The 20,726-nt window shown below is 33.4% G+C and overlaps 1 protein-coding gene across 1 annotated transcript in view; it reads right to left on the bottom strand.

Moving 5' to 3' along the window:
* LOC108910579 (unconventional myosin-XVIIIa) overlaps positions 1–20,726 on the bottom strand; it is a 200,482-nt gene that overhangs the window by 172,762 nt on the left and 6,994 nt on the right. The window contains exon 2 of the mRNA XM_018715231.2: positions 6,650–6,818. Coding sequence (XP_018570747.1) covers positions 6,650–6,802 — 153 coding nt within the window. The 5' untranslated portion in view covers positions 6,803–6,818. The remainder of the gene's footprint in view (positions 1–6,649; positions 6,819–20,726) is intronic.

Here is a 20,726-nt window from a genome sequence, read left to right as displayed (position 1 = left end):
TCCTGGTCGTGTAATTTCCCGTTTTGTCCGCCCAGATCACGCGATTTAACGCCGTTGTACGTTTTTCTTTGGGTTTTTTTGAAGTCCAAATTTTATGCCAACAAGCCCACGAGCACCCACGCCTTCAAGGAGGAAATGACTGTATCAACGAAATTCAGCCGCATGCAAAACGGTCATGGAAAATTTCGATAAAAGAGTGCGTGGAGGCCATTTATCAGATACGCTATTCCATACATAACCTTATACTGTGTACTTTGTGGATCAATAAAAAATTTACAATTTTTAATTATAAAACTGTGTTTTCTATCAAAATTATTTCTTGAGTGAATTTTGGGACACCCTTTAGAACAGTTGAAACTTAGACGTTATAATTTTCACCTATGCCCAGCGGTTAACAAGCTCCTAATATTGTCAAGGTTTTTGGACTTTTAACAATGAATTCGACAAATAAATTAAAAACTACGAAAATTTTCGCAATATCGGAAACGTACATTGAACACTCTAATGAGAATAGAATTCCTAGTTTCAAATAGATTACCTTCGAAAGCATCCGATTCAGTTACTCCATTAGCATCAATACAATCCATCGAAAAATTGTTCTTGCACCACAATCGAAGCTTTAGAACGAGATATGGATTTAAAAGATTGGCGCTTATCTCCACATATGGAATAAACTTTAACCTCTGTTTTGCATATTGAGAACTTCAACTACCAATTTTCGAACAAAGAAACCAATTAATTAGAGTTGCAAAGTTTGTTCAATTGAAATAAACAAATTTTCAAAGATAGTTGTCACATTTTGAAGCAATTTATCCAATTAAATTAATAAGTAACAGCTGCATGAAAAAGACGTTCCTGTGACATTTTATGACAATTTTCCAAAAAAAAAAAATGTTTACCTGTAGAAGAACCTCTGAAATAGTCATTTGTTACCCTAACTAAATATTCACATCAACAACTGTCACTTTTGCACAGAGAAAAAATAATTTTTGAACCTTTACGCCCAACAATTCATTGTCAGACCATCTGAATGACTGGTAGCTGCTGGTAAAATCCATAGAAATATCAAAAATTAAACATGGGGCGGAATCGGCGAAACCCTTAAGGCCTACGTCACGCACTATCTATCTTCTGTGGCCTCCAACAAAGGCCATTATCACATTTGTAAATAACATACTCTTAACGCCCATCTGCCCCATAACGACTGCGTGCCTCTGTGGGACCGTGCAACTATATCAAAAGGTCAACAAACGAGGTGCTTGCACAGTTTCCGTTGTAATGTTTTACCAACGTAACCATATTATGACCGTAATAACTTTCTAATACAACAAATGATACAAATCATTGCACACAATGAGGGCTATTTTCTTCGTATTAGATAATGAAATTATTATGATGGATCCTGGCCAGTATACACTAGTCACAAAATTTAAAGGATAAACAAAATCNGGTATGTCACAAATTTTTGACTAACATCGAATAGTGCAGCAGCAGTAGCAAGTTACATCACAATATTTTTTGCATTCTTTAAACAATAATTGTTTCGATTTTCAAAATTTACATGTTTATAATTTCCATTTATCTTATGTACCTATCAATATCTCTGTTTCATCCATTAATTCTTTTATAAAATTCGGTTGTTTCTTCTTTCGCAGGATTTTTTTACATACATCTAGATTGTTGTTCGATTCTAATATCTTAATAATAAAGAAGAATAGCGCCATAAAATGGGAATAATTATTATTCACCCAGTACAAAGCAATGCTTTGTGCCACTACGTGTTGACTTCCAGTGACAATTACGACGACACACACACACACACACACACTTTGTAGGTTATATCTCATCCCTACTGATTACTCTCGTTAAAATAAACATCAAACAAGGATTACATTAAAAAAAAAAGATTTCTAAGGGTTCTATCAAAGATTACAGATGAAACAAGTGAAGATATAGACCTAAAACTTGGTATAGTGCAATTCCTGCGCTATATGAAAAAAACCTAACCAGTGGCGTTGGTTTGGGGGACTTCAAATATCAAAAGTTGTTCGACAAAGCCGTAGGAATATTGTACAGATGTGGATAGATTAACTTAACGGTAGCTTTTATTGGTTTCATTTGCAAATAAAGCTTTTGTCTCTTGAGTTTCCTTATTCTGTTAAATGCATCGTTCACGGTTAAAAACACAACAATGATAAATGCTCGTCAGTAGCGTATCATAGAGAAAAACCTATTAACACTATTATTTTCATGTAATATTCCAACATTTAGATGTAGATATGTAATTTAACGGGTGTCCCAAAATTCACGTAAGATTTGAATTATGCGACACTTTTGCGGTGGAAAAAAAAAGACGGCGTGACAGCTGACAGTGCAGGGTTATTAAATAAAACTACAGCGCTACCTGAAAGAACAACGCGTTTTCTTTGTTGAACAATATTTTACAAATAATGAAGGTTTGGCAGCTACAGTTTACAATTTTAGTACAAAATAAATAAATAATGATTTAATTTCATCAACTGTGAAGATATTGAATGAAAAATTCAGGGAGAGTGGATCAAATTGATATTAAAATTGATATTGAACTGAACTGAACTGAAATTGATTTTTGATTGACATTAAACATTCTGGTCCTTCAACAAGTCGTTCAATACAAAACATTGAAGCAGCTCGCGAGAGTGTTGCTGAGAGTCCAGGAACATTAATTAGACACCATGGCTAAGAACTGGACATTTCGAGAAGCTCTTCACAGCGTATTCTCACGAAAGATTTGCATCTTCATGCTTACAAAGTTTAATTGACTCAATGACTGAAGCCTACTGACCACGCAGAGCGTTAATCGACAAAATTTTCGCATTTGCGGTTCAGAAAATCCATGCGTGATTGTTGAGAAACATCCATAACGTGTCACTGGTTGGTGAGGATTTTGGGCTGGAGGCATCATGGGACCATTCCTCATCGAAAATGCGGCTGGTCAGGCAATAATAATTACTGGTGCTCTGTATCGCAACCTGATAATCCAGTTTTTTGTATCTAAATTGCAAGATATGGATGTAGACATGTGATTTCACATACCATACAGTCCGAGAAACAATTCAATGATTGCACGAATCATTTCCTGGTCGTGTAATTTCCCGTTTAGTGAGCTGAATTGTCCGCCCAGATCATGCGATTTAACGCCGTTGTACGTTTTTCTTTGGGATTTTTTGAAGTCCAAATTTTATGCCAACAAGCCCACGAGCACCAATGCCTTCGAGGAGGAAATTGAGGGCTGTATCAACGAAATTCAGCCGCATGCAAAACGGTCATGGAAAATTTCGACAAAAGAGTGCGTATCTGCCAGCAAAGCCGTGGAGGCCATTTATCAGATACGCTATTCCATACATAACCTTAATTTTTAATTATAAAACTGTGTTTTCTATCAAAATTATTTCTTGAGTGAATTTTGGGACACCCTTTAGAACAGTTGAAACTTAGACGTTATAATTTTCACCTATGCCCAGCGGTTAACAAGCTCCTAATATTGTCAAGGTTTTTGGACTTTTAACAATGAATTCGACAAATAAATTAAAAACTACGAAAATTTTCGCAATATCGGAAACGTACATTGAACACTCTAATGAGAATAGAATTCCTAGTTTCAAATAGATTACCTTCGAAAGCATCCGATTCAGTTACTCCATTAGCATCAATACAATCCATCGAAAAATTGTTCTTGCACCACAATCGAAGCTTTAGAACGAGATATGGATTTAAAAGATTGGCGCTTATCTCCACATATGGAATAAACTTTAACCTCTGTTTTGCATATTGAGAACTTCAACTACCAATTTTCGAACAAAGAAACCAATTAATTAGAGTTGCAAAGTTTGTTCAATTGAAATAAACAAATTTTCAAAGATAGTTGTCACATTTTGAAGCAATTTATCCAATTAAATTAATAAGTAACAGCTGCATGAAAAAGACGTTCCTGTGACATTTTATGACAATTTTCCAAAAAAAAAAAATGTTTACCTGTAGAAGAACCTCTGAAATAGTCATTTGTTACCCTAACTAAATATTCACATCAACAACTGTCACTTTTGCACAGAGAAAAAATAATTTTTGAACCTTTACGCCCAACAATTCATTGTCAGACCATCTGAATGACTGGTAGCTGCTGGTAAAATCCATAGAAATATCAAAAATTAAACATGGGGCGGAATCGGCGAAACCCTTAAGGCCTACGTCACGCACTATCTATCTTCTGTGGCCTCCAACAAAGGCCATTATCACATTTGTAAATAACATACTCTTAACGCCCATCTGCCCCATAACGACTGCGTGCCTCTGTGGGACCGTGCAACTATATCAAAAGGTCAACAAACGAGGTGCTTGCACAGTTTCCGTTGTAATGTTTTACCAACGTAACCATATTATGACCGTAATAACTTTCTAATACAACAAATGATACAAATCATTGCACACAATGTAGGCTATTTTCTTCGTATTAGATAATGAAATTATTATGATGGATCCTGGCCAGTATACACTAGTCACAAAATTTAAAGGATAAACAAAATCATACATTTTTAGGTGATTTTCAAAACTTCGCGCTTCGTGGTCGTAAAGCAATAAGAAAAAAACAATTAGAGAAGCTTAAAGTTTTAGTTTCAGAATCTGAAAGTCAAAAATGTTTATTCAAATATCTGCAACTTTTCTCGATTCCTACACTTTTCCACTCGGAAAAGTCCAAAAACATAGCAATTTCCCGAGGTCTTGAAAAGTCAAGACCACATTTTTTTTTAGCTTAAGTTACTGGAAATTTTGTTGCAAATGCCGATTTAAATTTGTCCGACAGAAATTCTTCCGACATTGACGTGTCTACCAGCCGAAACATGCCAAAAAGACAGGGTATTGAAAATCAATTACCACATAGGTAATTTTTAGTAAAATTAATTGTAAATAATTAATTCAGTCAAAAAGTATTGTTGTCCGACAAATTTCAAGCCGCGTTTTTTTAGTCCGACAGGTGGAAATCGGAATTTTCACGGGGTATGATAAATCGCAACAAAAGTGTCAATTTTAATCATTTGGCTCACAATGAATGAAAAATCGTAGCGGTTTGAACTTTTGAGGGTTTCTTTGGGATACCTTGAGGTTAAAGAAAATGATATTTGCAAAGTTATCTCAAGTTTAGTGAAAATCCTTAAATAAACAATTTTTCACCTCTTTTTGGAAAGTTTCTTGCATCAATTTTTTTTATCAAAAACGTCATTTTTGCTTTGAACGACGGTAACAGCAATAAATCATCGAACAAAGCTCTTGAACAGCTCAAATTAAAGAGAATTATTAAATCAATTGACAGGTAGACCTTTTGAAAGGAAATTTTGAAAATTTTTACCGCTTGATTTCTTATGATTTGTTAAAGGTGGTCAATAATAAAAAATTTTAAATCTCATCATGAACATAGAAACTTTAAGCTTCTATTTTATTTTTTTATCGCTCTATGTCGTTTTTAATTTTTGTGACTAGTTTATACGTAAAAGAAAGGTGCACCAATTTTATTAAATTATTTACAAAAATGAGAATAGACCCTTCAATTTAACAAAGGACTAGACACCTCCAAAAGTTTTTGACGGACTATACCTTAGGTCCAAAATTGTATGCAGTAGAGGTCGAGAACTATCGATAGTTGATACCATCGATAAACTATCGATAATTAAGTTTTCCATTATCGGTAATTATCGACATTTTTTGATAGAAAGAAAAAAAAAGTTTATTCAAAAAAAAAACGAGATTAATAAGTTTTTTTTAAAGTAAAATTGTGAAAATCTACCCCATATCTCCAAAAAAGATTAAATATAAGGTAGAAATTATACAAGCAACGGAATTATACAGAGTGTTTCTGAAATAAGTACATTCCTTGAAAAGGGAGATAGAGGGCACGAAATTGAGCAACTTTTATTAAGCAACTGATAGTTTAAATGCTTCTGTTTTCGAGAAAATTAATTAAGAAAATTAACCATAAATGTAAGCCGACCCTGTGAATCTTGTGCACGTGCGTTGTCTGTTACAGTATTACTTACCCGACGTATAAAATGTTTTCTGATCAAGAACTAGCAGATATGGTGTTAATGTACGGATGTCAGTACAATTTAAATGGGACTTGTTGTCTTGCGTATTTGCACGTATGCGGACTAATTTTAACCATCGTTTGGAAGCATGTTTATTAGCAAATGGACACAACTATGAACAATTTTTGTAGAGCATATCGTCTATCGGTTAAGTAATTCCACTGGCTTAAAGTCTATTATTCAAAAATCCGACGTATAATTATTATTAGTCGCCGTCCCTTCCCAGAAAGTGCATTTAATCCCGTAGAGAACCATTCGCATGATTCCATTTTTAACGACACTTATTGGAATAACTAATTTACGAAAATAATCTCGTCTTTCCCACTTATACGCTTATGACACGCACAGACACGCACTGACACGTCGCATCAGCTGGAATCTGAGATGGGGCGAATGTCAAGAAGTCAAGTCCGGCGCGCTGACTGAACATATTATCGGAACACTGTGCGAAATAAACGACACATTACAATTTTTTCACAGAATAGATTCTTCCACTACAGAAATACCCATTTTTTTGGTTTCAGAGTACTCACCTCGTCCAAGCGGAGCAGCTCCTCTGCCGACATGCTGGCCCGCTCCCTTTTTTGCTTCTCCTTCCGGTCCTTCTTGTCCCGCTTCCGCTTCTCCTTCTCCTCTTTGTCGGACGTCACTCCAGTCACAGTGGCTTTCTTGATGAAACTGAACATTATTGGGGCCGGTTACCTTAAACAGAGGAGAAAATAAAAGTGAATGATTTCAGCCATACACTTACTTTGCGATAAATATGTGTTTGATAGCGTTAATCAGGTATTCTCTGACTTCACACCTGTGGAATTCGCCAATTCCATAATATTTTTCACTATAACTACGACCTTTCAGAAAAAAAGGTAGTTTTGATTCTGGGTTTCTACTTTTTCTGTTTTTAATTCCATACGTATCCTTTTTCTAATTTTTTATATAAAGTGTCCCATAATCAGCCTGCCAAACCTAATCACTTCATTTTAAGTTCAAAAAATAAAATGCAGCGATAAAGCTTGGCTGCCTTATATTTTTTGTGGAGTGACAGAACATTCGTGGTCAATTTTATTCAAAAATGGTACCGAAGTCTCACAAAGCATTCATCTTCTGTGACAAAAATTGTAAATTTCCTTCGAAAATTAGTCACAAAAAAGCTGCAGTAATTTTGAAGCCCATCGCATTTAACATACCACATTTGTACGAATGGTGGCGTAATAAATACAGGGTGATTCACAACTTATCCAAAACAATTTGGGAATAGATGCGGTATGAGAAATGGAGTCAATATTGTAAAAAAAAATTTTTGTAAAATCCTTATAGTTTCCGAGAAAAAAATTATTGAAGTTGTAGTGCTTTCAACCATTACATAGCTGGACAACTGTAGTCTCTAGTGTCATTCGTAATACGCCTGGAGCGCCACGTGGCCTCAGCGACTCCGAATACTGAAATCCGATGTTTATAATAGTTTTTTAGTAGTTAGTGTCAAAAATGGCTTGCGTGTATAGCAACTCGGAGTTGATGGATATTGTTTTAGTTTATGGTGAAGCAAGAAAACATTTGTATTATGGTGAAGTATTTGTATTATGGTGAAACAAGACAGAATTTGTGTTAGTTCGTAGAAACTGAGTAAGACGGACCCAAATGTGTTTACACGTCGGTGGACAAAATTTTGAACAGTTATTGTGACATCAGGTATGTCAAATTATTTTATTATTTAAAACCACAAATGAATTTTATTAATTAATAATAACAATAGCGGTAAAATCAGTTAAATTTGCTGATATACAGTAGGTGCTATAAAATTCTAGTTATTCTAGTTTTTGCCCGTTTTTATCACTGCCGCCTTGACGGTCGCATTGTGTCAGGTTTTACAGTGGACCAGTTTCCAGTGCCGTGCAGAAGTGTATTTTTAAATCATTTTCGAACTGCACTTTTTGATTTTTTTTACAAAATTGTATTTGTAAGAGTCCCCTGTACATCCAGAATTTTTTTTGGATAAGTTCTGAATCACCTTGTATATATCTATCTATCTATCAGAAAGCATTTTCGGGCTATTTGTTAGAATTTTAGTGTAATGGGTGGTTAGATCTGTACACAATTTAATCGTTTTATTTGCTTGTCATAAAATTGCCCAATCTTAGGGCAATTACGATTATTCGGAACACTTCTAGAGAAAAAAAATTATCGACTCACTCGAGATATCCCATAAATCAAATGTATATGACAGTAATATTATCACTTTATTTGATAAATCTGAGATAAGTTAAATTTCACAAATGTTTTCGAGGAGAGATACACAAAAATAAATTTAAACGAAAAGTAGACTTGTATTGATAACAGTTTAAGAGTTATTTTCTTTATTTATTATTAAGTACGCCCTTGCACCAAAAGGATCAATGAAGGGTTATTTTTATGAAAAGAGTTTTGTCTAATCAAAAATTTCACACTGAAAAAAACCACACAAATACAAAATACACATCACTGAACAGAACGTAACAAAAGAGCCGGTCATCGCATTAATGTGTATTTTTGTAGACAAAAAATGACGATTTTTCCTGTGTACAAAAACTCCTCCCTTAAAAGATGCAGGGTGTTAAACTTGAACGATCAAAATAGTTTTTTTTGTAATATTTTGTCAATTTTTCACGTATCAGTTTGGAATCTAGTAGTAGTAGTAGTAGTAGTAGTAGTAGTAGTAGTAGTAGTAGTAGTAGTAGTAGTAGTAGTAGTAGTAGTAGTAGTAGTAGTAGTCAAGGTTATTACTGTAAACTACTCCTAAGAAACAAACATAAAAACTAGGGGGAAAGGGTTACTTTGTACTTTGGACGATTTATCCCAATGTAGTAGCGTAAAATTTTATTTACATTATTTTATTACCCACGACAATTTTTCGTTCTTTTTCGGGATAAATTCGAATTTTGAAAGTCATGCAACCTAAAAAAAGTCCTAGTCCTAGAGAAATGAGTTGCACTTAATGTCAAAATTAAAAAAACGCTCAAGGAATAATTAGTTGATAATCTACGAGGTTTTACCAATGAGAATTTTGTTTTTGAGAATACTGTAGTAAAACAAATTATGTCAGACACCAAAGGGAAATTGTATCCACAATAAAATTTCCATATATTCCTGTATTATCGGAAAAATTTAAGACATGTAACAAATTTAATATTAGAACAGTTTTTCATGCAACTAGTAGGTATGTACTTAACGAACTTTTTTGTAAAAAACGCGCCCAAATAATGATTTTCCAAATTCTAGAATTTGCATCTACAGCAAACTTTACGAATCGGATAAACATTGCGTTGGCGTTTTATAGACAAGAAATCGCACTTTTAGTAATATAATTTTTTGTATAAAATCCATCTAACAAGGTGTCCCGTAATTAATTGGACATTAGCTAAGAGGTGATAGCTGGCAGCAAAATCAAGCGTTTGGGTCCAACATGCCTTAGCAAAATGCTGCTCGTTTTTGTTCTACAGGGTGTTTCATTATTTTTCTTTCCAATCATTTTTTGAAATATTTTGAAAGCTGTTGAACGGATTTCGATGAAATTTAGTTTTCGTGTTATTGCTTAGCATGCATAATATGAAAATGGTGTCAATTTCACCATTGCCGCTAGATGACGTCACCTACATCAACATTGGTCTATTAACATGGCCATAATTTTTTGGTTCATTATATTTTGACTCTCCCCTTTAACTTTTTTGTTATAAAAGTTATAAAAAAAATGTGAAATACAAAATTTGCGCGACTTTTTATGAATTTCTCGAAAATGATAGTTGAAATCCAAACAAAATGGCCGTTGGTGTTAACTTTGTTGATTTAAATAAGGTTGCGCTCTTATGCGAGAACAACAATTTTACTGGACATACAGGCAGACCATATCCCGCATTTGAAAAATCATAATGACGTGGAATTTTAACGCAAATAATAATAATTAAGTGGTTAATAAAGAAACTTACTCAATATCACTGTACTTTGACAAATTGTAGTACACAAATCCCTGGCTGATTACACCTTTGCAAAAAGTAAATACATACTTGTGCATCTTATTGAAAAATTACTTTTAATTCGAAAATTGTCTACTCTTTAGACTTCAAAGAAGTATACCTATTGCGAAATTAAATGCCATGTCTTTATTTCTGTCCGAGAATGTACGTACAGGGTGGACAAAAAAGTTATGGACATGTAAATGAACCAATGTTGCTGTAGGTGGCGTCATTTAGCGGCAATGGTGAAATTGATACCATTTTCATATTACGCATGCAATTTCAAAAAATAATTGGAAATAAAGTTAATGAAACACCCTGTAGAACGAAAACGAGTAACATTTTGCCAAGGCATATTGGGCCCAAACGCTTTACTTGGATGCCAGCTATCACCATTAGCTAATGCAAAATTAATTATGTGACACTCTGTATAAAATGTTGAAATACAACGATTCCTTTAATTTTTTGCAGTGAAAGATCACGGAAAGCATGGGTGCCCATGTACACATCAGAATGTGTAGTACTTGAATAATGTTTCTAACTTGCGTAGATTTTGTAAAACCCTTGTCAAATGACTGCTATAAATTAACTGAAAATTAAACATAGACACCCCAATATGAACGATTGGAACTATTTTAGTGTCAAAAATCATAGAACTCTGGACAGAAAAAAGATAAAAAGGTTTAGCAAGCGGTATTTTAAAGGTAAAAGGATTACCTTTTAGGGAAAATTATCAAAAATGCGCTCGATTTATTAGGCTGCTCTCAGGGAACGTTTAAACCTCGCTTTTTTAAATTTTTTTCGATTTTTTCGAATTCTTTCCTCATCTGACTATTCAAAAATACAATTTTTTTCAGAAAGTAAATTAAAAAATCTTCAATTTCCATTTTGGTAAAATTTATTTGACCTATTATATATCTTGAGTGATTGTCATTCGAAAAGTTCAGTGTTCATAAATTTAGTTTCTAACAGTGTTATATTAAATTAATTTGTCCGTTTTCATTCAAGTTCATTTAAAAAAATATTTTTTATTAAAGTATACATTAAATGTTGGATAATTTATTAAAGTTTTAGACTGAAATACACAAATGTTTGGTTTTTAAAGATTTTTTTGGACTTCACTTACTTTTTACGTAAAAGGTAAGTCTCAAAAAATCTAAATGTTTCGTTATAGCAACGGATATTTATCCCGAGATTGAAGCATGAATATGTTTTTATGTAGGGGTAATAGTTTTAGAGAAAAGATAACCTGACCTTACCTCATAATCGAGTTCAAAATCTTTTTCTCTGAAATAATTGATTTAATGTATGACTTTTTTCTTGTTTGTGTGATAAATTTAATTATAGCAGACTTCATTTTTCAGCGTAATATAATGTCTCTAATTGAACGGTAATTGTAGCTCAAGTATGACTTCGAGTAGAAAATGCATTCATGCAGATTGGATGATCCTACCTATTCTCAAAATTAGAAAAATAAAAATAATACACTCGGAAATATACATTTTCCCCAATATAGCCATTTTATCTGTAAAGTGATTTAATCCAAATGTAGTATTCTTATATCCAAATCGGTATGAAGAAAACTCTAGTTTATAATTTATATCATAATTAAATGAACTTGAATGAAAACGGACAAATTAATTTGATATAACACTGTTAGAAACTAAATTTATGAACACTTAACTTTTCGAATGCCAATCACTCGAAATATAATAAAATAAATTGTACCAAAATGGAAATTGAAGATTTTTTAATCTACTTTCTGAAAAAAATTGTATTTTTGAATAGTCAGATGAGGAATGCATTCGAAAAAATCGAAAAAAAAATAAAAAAGCGAGGTTTAAACGTTCCCTGAGAGCAGCCTAATAAATCGAGCGCATTTTCGATATTTTTCCCTAAAAGGTAATCCCTTTACCTTTAAAATACCGCTTGCTAAATCTTTTTATCTTTTTTCTATCCAGAGTTCTATGATTTTGACACTAAAGTAGTTCCAATCGTTCATAGTGCGCCCCCTTTAAAAAATCAACGAGAATTTGAGAAATCGAAAATTTGTAATCACGCTTTGGAAAAACGTTCAAAGTTAATGAGATCAGGATTATTTTGTGAACGATCCGTTTTAAATTACTTAATAACTTAATACAATATTATTTAAACGTATTAAAGAAAATGTGTACGCCACTGGATTCTGCTCAAAAAATGTGCCTTCTTTAAGCAAATTTGGATAAAATCAATTCTACTCGTTTCTGAAGTCGAGCTGTAGATCAGTCAGTGGGGCCACCCCGTACAGTCGAAAAAATAAATAAACGTGCAACCGCGCAGCGTCTGTGGAAGGTCATAAAACTGCGCCACTGACTGGGTGGTGCGGACGCTGTTTATTGTTCTGAGAATCGAAAATAAACCATTTGACGACATCCCACCCGAAAGCCAAAAAAAAAAAATTATGGGTAACGGGCCTTCTGTTTACAAACGGAGCGCAAACCCGCTATCTCGAACTGTGTCGCACTTTTACTTTTTACAAAGTAGATCCCGATCGCTAGGATTTCGAATGAGAGGTTGCGCAATACGACGATTTATATCGGCGATTACTCATTCAAATGCCGGTTGGCCGTGACTAAATCTGTGTGTTAAAAATCAACAGGTACTTTCAAGGTAAAAGGTCTGACGTTCTCAAAACGGTGGGCGAATTCTGTTCGATGCTAGAAAACGATAATTCGAACTGGACAGTGGGGTGTTTGCGTTAAAAAAAAAATGTGTGTTGTGTTTTGTTATTGACAGAGATGTGATTTCTAGTAAAATCGTACTCTTGTGATCTTGTGATTTCGTACGATTCTTCAATTTCTAATACATCAGTATCCCTTTATGTAAAATCTGGTATATTTTAGGGATTTACTATACCGGGTGATTTTGTTTATCTGAAACTTTTAATATCTCGAGAAATAAGCACTCTACAAAAAAAATGTCCATTATCAAAATTTAATCTTTCCGCGGAAGAAATATGGTACATTAGTGCTAAAATTAGTCCCCTCCCTAGGCTTGCCAGGTCTCCGGGTTTGACCCGGAGTCTTCGGGTTTTGATGGTACATCTCCGGGCTCCGGGTTAATATGTCATTTCTCCGGGTTAAGACGTCCTACCCCCGAAATTTATTTTCCTGAGATCTATTTTTTTTTTAGAGATCGATTTCCTCGTAAACGATTTGACTTCAAAATTTCCTAGAGGACCTTTTTTTTTTTTGGACATCAATTTCTCCGGGTCTGTCATGAACTAGATCTGGCAACCCTACCCCTCCCCCTCCTTTGTAGGTAGGGCGGGTGGCTAACTTTGAAATCTTAAATAGGAACCCTTAATTTTTATTGTAGATTCGGATTCAACCGCTAAAAGTACGCAGGACTTGTCTGAAAAATATTTTTCAATTCATGATAGATGGGGCTGTAATCGACGAAATTCAATTTATTTCGATTTCTACTGAGAACCTACGCATACAGTTCTGCAATGCGTTTACGACAAAAAAAAACCATGTTTTCATTGTAAATAATCAAAATTAATTTTAAAACAAAACTTTTTTATACAAATTATTTTTAACAAAAGAAATATTTTTAAAACAAAATATAAAAAAAATACTCTCACCTGAAAGCAGACTTATTCAAGCATTCCGATAAGTCATAAGCGAAGAAAATCGCCTTGACCAAGTATCATTCTACCCCCTTATTCTTTTTGTCCTTAAAAAATGTATGAGCCAAAATTGTAGGACATTTTCTTGTGATTTCAAAACTAATTAAAAAACAAATTAAATTTCAGAGAAACAAGTCAAACTTATACGCCTTTTTTACAAAACGTCCTGCATATTTTCACTTATTTAAATAGAGCATTCAACATTATAATTATACACTTAAGATTTGATAGGTATATTATTGTAATAATAAGAATGGCCTAAGGACTTTATTATTAGCATATCTTTTGGACATCTTCCTTATTGCTAGAGATAGATCTATAGGACCTTATCATTGTAATCCTGAGAAAGAATTGNTACATTATAAAAAAAATACGCATTCTAAACTGGTCTAACTTCAGGATCGTATGAAAAACACTAAAACAAAACTAATTGTAAAGGGTCTACGATTAATTTTAATTCTAATGGAAATAGTACAGCAACCCATCTGGTTTTGACGATAACTCCTTCAATTTTGCTCTAATTAACTTTTATAAGTCCTTATTTTGAAGGTCTTTTTGAATACTACAAAAAACTTATACACGTAAAATTAATCCTTTTTCCGTTATTTGACGTTGAATACATCGATTCGAGTATTCCCCTCAAAACAAGTCCCCTTCCACTAACCATATTNACAAACTTTAAAGGGTCAATCTTTGACTACTTTTAAGATAAAAAGTTCATATAAACATGGGTTGTCAACAGCTTGGTTTTTCAGAGAACAAAATTTTTTTTTTGGGCGCTCTGTGTCTCAAGAACCAAGCCGTTGCGGATCCATGTTCATATGAACATTGTACCTTAAAATTACTCAAAGATTCACCATTTAAACTTTGTACAAGTATTTAATAAACACCTTGTATAAAAAATACCATAACGAAAGAAATATCAAAAGTACGACGGTTTTTCGGTTTGTTATGCTGTGATCTGTGTCCTTAGCCTTAGCTAGCAAACTTTGACTTACTCTTGTTGTTCTCGGGCAAGGCTCTGTGGGGCGGACCCGCTATTAGAACCCATAGGTCCACTCTGACGTTCATTTCGGTTTTTATTGGGTCTAAGGCCGCTACGGACCACTGTCGGAAGTGGCGACGAGGTACACAGGTCAAGGCATAACAATTTAAAAAACCATCGTATTTTAAATATTAGCAAGTCTCCTAAAGGCCTCAAAACCACTAAAAGAGATACCTTTGATTTATTTCAAAAAAATTAAAATAGTAAATACATTGAAAATAACTCCTAAACTATTCGTCTCGCAAGATAAAATTATAGGTTTTTTTCTGAAATACAATTTTAATTACAATGTAACCACCAGAAGAAAAAAAAATGAGATTAGCAATTTTTCTTAGGAGCTTGGTGTCCTTTAGAAAATTTAAAATAGTTTGTTTTAGTGATCACATTGTATTCAAAACGGTATTTCTAACAAATTCTCTTATAATTTTCTTGACAGCATGAATAGAATTAGTTATTTTCCATTTATTTAAATGATAATAATAATTGGAGGATGACCCGTGATTTCGAATAAAATGAAATATATCTTGTTTTTATAAATACCACCTGATATTAAGTGTACATATACAGATTCCAAAATATTCAGTGGTGTTGAAATTCTAGGGTTTTTAATGACGGTATTTTCCAGTATCTCCGCCAATGGTTAATATTTGCGTAGGTAACAACTCGGTGAATTTTTGTCCACAATTAATTAAATCATACTAATACTCAGTAAGTATTTTGATATTTGTAAATTTACAAGTTTTCACTGTATTTATATACAGGCTGTTATAAATTCGCTTTTCACTACAGGGATCTCGGAAACGGTAAGAGATAAGAAGTAACTTAAATGGGGGCAAAGTTGCCTAATCAGGAGACCAACATTATGCCTCTAAAAAATCAAGGCTAACATGATTAGTTTTCCTCCAAATATTTGAAAAAAAAAAACGAAATTTTGGAAATTTCTTGGGTCGTATTTAAAAAAAATGAAGCTGATGATGGTCCTGGAGAGACGAAACGTTACATACAAATATTGATTATGCCATTCGATAGAGGGCAAAAAGTGGCTATGAGAAAGTGTTGTTCTTTTTTCAATATCACCTCAAACAAACAAGGCTGAAATGAAATAAAAATATAGATTTTTAATTAATGTATGCCTGAACAAAATATTAAAATATTATTATTTCCTATTTCTTCAGAAACTAGAATCATTTTTTAATGTTTTAATATTTGATGTATTCCAGCGAAACGCAATTCAATCGTTTTTGTAAGCTTTGCTTTGCTTCGAAATCGCAAGAGAATTTCCAAACTTACTGACAGTTACACTTTCTTTTCTAAGAACAATAGTAATCGAGATATTGCAGTAAGAATACAAAGTGAACCAAATGCGAGACTATTTTCGAATTATTTGTCACTGTTGCTGTTACTAAAAAAAAAAATTAATTACGAAAAATAAACTCGGGAAAGTAACTTAGATGCCGCCAAACGAGGCCACTTTCGTACTTCTGGTAACGTTTGGAAACAGAAATTTTTGCGAAAATAAAAAAAACTATCTGATACTAAATATTGCTAAAATGTATGATAAAACAACTTTAACTTCATAAGCAGAAATGTTGTGTAACAAGCTTAGTGACAAAAACGTTTATTGAATAATGTTACATTTGTCTTATACGATGTTTTATAATTATTTCAATGGAAAATATACCGTCAGTTCAGTAGCAAGTACAAAATGGTATCATTATTTACAATTGTAATACAATAAATAAGTATTTCAGAAGTACCTAATAATAAACTAACAATAAAGCATAATATCGGGTGTCGCAAAATTCATGCAAGATTTAAATTTTGTGCCATTTGTGCGGTAAAATGTTGCCAACAAACAAAAAAAAAGACAACGTGGCAGCTGTCAGAGTAACGATTCATTTTTGACCAACTTTCCGGAAAGGTGGATAGGACGAAATGATATAGGTGATATAGGAAAATAAATTTTAAGTTATTGTTTTTTCCTGTGGCGCATAAACGGCGAAGTTAACCTAAAAAATTCATAAAAGTCAAAAAAACGGTTTTTCGCTAATAAAAAAAAAACTTGAACTCCAATTGAAAACAGTTAAATGAGAAAGTTGTAGGTATTAAAAAAATTATCGATTCGTATTTTTAAATATATCGCTTACCTACTGTATTACTTTTCGAGATATATCCAAAAGCCTGTCAAAAATCCACTTTTTTTGTTTTTGCTGCATCTCTTGCAAATTAAGGTTTTGAAACTTGTTACTTCTTGTAAATGTAGCTCTCGGTAAGTAAAAAAGTGCCTTTATTCAAATTAAAAAATATTAAAAAATGTTCGAGTTATATGGATTTTTCGAAAACAATCTCGAAAATCGGCTCTTCTTGCTCGACGAATAGTCATAGAGCAACGAATCAGGGCTCATTTTTTTCCTTAAAAATTGTACTTTCATAATAAAAAAGAGTGATAAGAATCTTATTCATTTCAAGTGTCCAAAAATGACTTTGAATAAGCTAACTGTAGCAGGCGGCGGAGTGGGGGTAACGCTACTCGGCCGCTTCGAAAATTGAATTCGCGCGTTCAAAAGCGCTCTTACTTTCAAAATCTTCTTTATCTCGACTTCTGGACCATGTACAAAAATCCTTTTGTACTTAAGGAGGTTTATCGGGTACGGAGGTACATCTAAAGTCTAACGAGAGTTTCTGTAGATTCGCTAGTGACTAAAGTAGTAAGCCTTTTGATTTGTCAACGTTGCAATTGGCTGGCTCGCTCGCCTCGGCGTACGCTCGCTCGCGTTCGATCATTCTGTTTGCTTGGACACCTGCAAATTTCAAATAATACGCTACGTCGAGACCTCGGCGTTGCTGCTATCACGCATATGGAGGATAAGTTAGTCAACGACAGCAGTTTGAAGGAGAATTATTATAAATTATGTATCTTACAAGTACCTATTCGATTTCTACGAGCTGTCATACGGTTTCTTAGATATCGGTTTCCTATTTATACAAGTTGCTGTGGAAAGTGTTCGTCAATTGTTTCGCATTCTATGTGGAAAGACCAAAAAAATCTGCATTCTCATAAGACTTCATACTAATTCGTGAAAAATTATTTTATTAATATCTCGTCTCTAAGGTACCCAAATTAGTCATAATTTTGTTTGGGGATTTTCTTCATATTAATAAGCTTATATTAATTTTTTTATGCATATTTGTTTGTCAATTCCAAATCAGATAAACCTCCTTAATCTGGGGTAACTCGACGAGATAAACCAAAATATGACATTTACAACGACCTCAAAAGCATAATTACCTTTGATAAATGTAATTTTCCTTTAGTCTAAAATTCTCTCACCTCTTGTTAACATTTTATGCGCTACAGGAAAGAAAGACTATCTTGGAATTTTTTTTTTCTATATCACCATATTTTTTGTTTCCAGGTGGTATTTTCTGTAAATTTAACATTAGGTCGTGGCAGATTGATTGGACTATAATGAAATTCGACAAATGCCAAGAGTATTTGTACATATGCGGACTAATTTTAACCGTTGTTTGGAAGCATGTTTATTAGCACATGGAAACAACTTTGAATTTTTGTAGAACGTATCGTCTATTGGTAAGTAATTCGTTTATTCGTTTAATTTTTATGTTACTTTTAAACGAGATTTGAATAAATTTCAGCATTTCCGAACACAAAATTCAAACCGTCAAAACCGCCATCAGCGCTTTTGCACCGCGGCAGCGCGCGGCAACTTAGATATCAAATTTGTTTAAACTCTCATGTGAATTTTTTTCAATTTAAAACGTAATGTTTTAGTTTAGACCATCACCTGCCTAATAAAAGTTGCTCATTTTCGTGCCATCTATCACCCTTTTCGAGGAACGCACTTATTTCAGAAACACACTGTATTTCTGCACTCGTAGACTATTGGGATCGAAGAACAATATTTGACTTCATCTGATAAGATTTTTAGTTTCTTCTAATTCATTTGAATCTTTAATCAATCTAACTTTATTTCATTACAATTAAGATTTCTGTGGTCCGGTTCCCAAACGGACCACAAAAACAAACCACCCGCCTCGATCGATGCCAGACACGACCACGCCGTTTGCTGCCACGTGGGCAAGCCGTTCATCTGCCAGACGAATCGTCTAGCTTACGCTTCCACCCTCGTGCGGAACTCCAATTATAAATAATCAGCACCGCCCACGAAAATTTATTTTTTCGATGTGTGCGTGAGCGAAATTCTCAAGCCGAACGCCTTTCCTCGCAGCGCAGCATTAAACATTCATACAACAACAACCCGTTCGCTTATAAATCGGACTTTCACGCTTAATTAATTACATAACTAGAAACGGCAAAGTATAACCGATGGGCCACAACCTGCAATTAGCTCATTTGTCGGCGATTGTTATCGTTGCGAAGGCGCTTATTACCAATTACAAAAAATAAGGTAAGGTAGGTAAATCAATTAGAAGTATTTGCGAACGACATTCTTGCTACGATCCTCTTCGGCACGTATAATCGCCCCTTTAGCGCGAGTGTAAGACCACGTCTATATCGCTGGGGTTCCAACCGAGGCCACCTGGATCAGTGGTTATCGAAGTGGGGGTCGCGACCCCCTGGGGGCGCGGAGAGTCGTTAAAGGATCTACATAAAATATTAACATACATTTATTTTATATGTTTCAAAAACATGAGTAATAAATTTACTTATTTTTAGACCAATTTCTTAAATTTTGTTTATTCTTCAACTTTAATCACTGTAGGGGTATATTTATTAGTTGGATTTAACTTAGTTTATAGAGAATATGGATTCCATAATCGCGAATACACAGTTCTATCATTTTCCAATTTCAGGTAGGTAATTATCGGTTTCATTTTGATTACATCAATGTCGTCAATGACAAAGTAATTTGGTACAAATATAAAGTTAAGTATTTAATGCTAGCTCAGGACAATTTAAAAATGATCTAAACTTAACCTGAAACTTCTCCGTTTCTCATACTCCGGACCTACAGGTATGTATACGATTCTGCAAAAATAGAGGTTCCTATTTAAGATTTCAAAGTTACCTTCCATCTCAGCTATAAGGAGAGGAGAGATGAACTAATTTTAGCGCTAATATATTTTTCTCCATGGAGTGATTAAATTTTGATTATGAACATTTTTTTCGTAGAGTACTTATTTCTTGAGACATTTGAAAGATTCAGGTTAAAAAAATCACCTGGTATATTTTAATAACATAATTTGTAAGTACTGTCGCTACGAATAACCATTTTCGAAATATTCACAGTTAGTTTCCAATGCGACGAATTTAAATCATTTGGTATATGGATCTATGTATATTTTTGCAAGGTAGGCTTTGAAAAACAAAATTTATATAAAAATTGTTTTCAATCTTAGTAACCGTTAAAAAAAAGAATAATTGAGACTAAAGGGAAGATTATGAAATTATATATTTTTGAATTACCTATTAAATTCAAATGCTGATTAGAAAAAAAGAAAACATTTTAAATAAAAAATAATAAAATACAACGAAATAAATAACAACAAATAAATAATCAATAATTAATTAAAAAAGTGCTTTTTCTGTAACAACTGTTTTCATGTATTTCCAAACTTTGTAGTACAGTCATTGAAGCTGAAAATCAGCTGTAAACCCCGAATTCTTTGAAACTGCATGGATTTGCATGAAAATTTAGAATAAGGCTCATCTTAGGCTCAAGTTCAAAAGTGACATAAGCCCGATTGACGCTTTTTGTTTTTTAGGGGTAAAAACTACCCCTAAGTGAAAAAATTGGAAAAATTAAGTTTTAAGCATTTTATTGATAAAAATCTTGTTCAAGCACAAAGATTAAATAATGTTCCATGTTCTCGAACATGTTTTATGATATATTTGATCTTTTCGACCCTTTATTTAACCCTTAAAA

Source organism: Anoplophora glabripennis, unplaced genomic scaffold (genome assembly GCF_000390285.2).
Source record: "Anoplophora glabripennis isolate ALB-LARVAE unplaced genomic scaffold, Agla_2.0 scaffold7, whole genome shotgun sequence".
In the NCBI taxonomy this organism is placed as follows: Eukaryota; Metazoa; Arthropoda; class Insecta; order Coleoptera; family Cerambycidae; genus Anoplophora; species Anoplophora glabripennis.
Note: the sequence above shows the minus strand (reverse complement) of the source record. Positions and strands in the feature narration are given on the sequence as shown.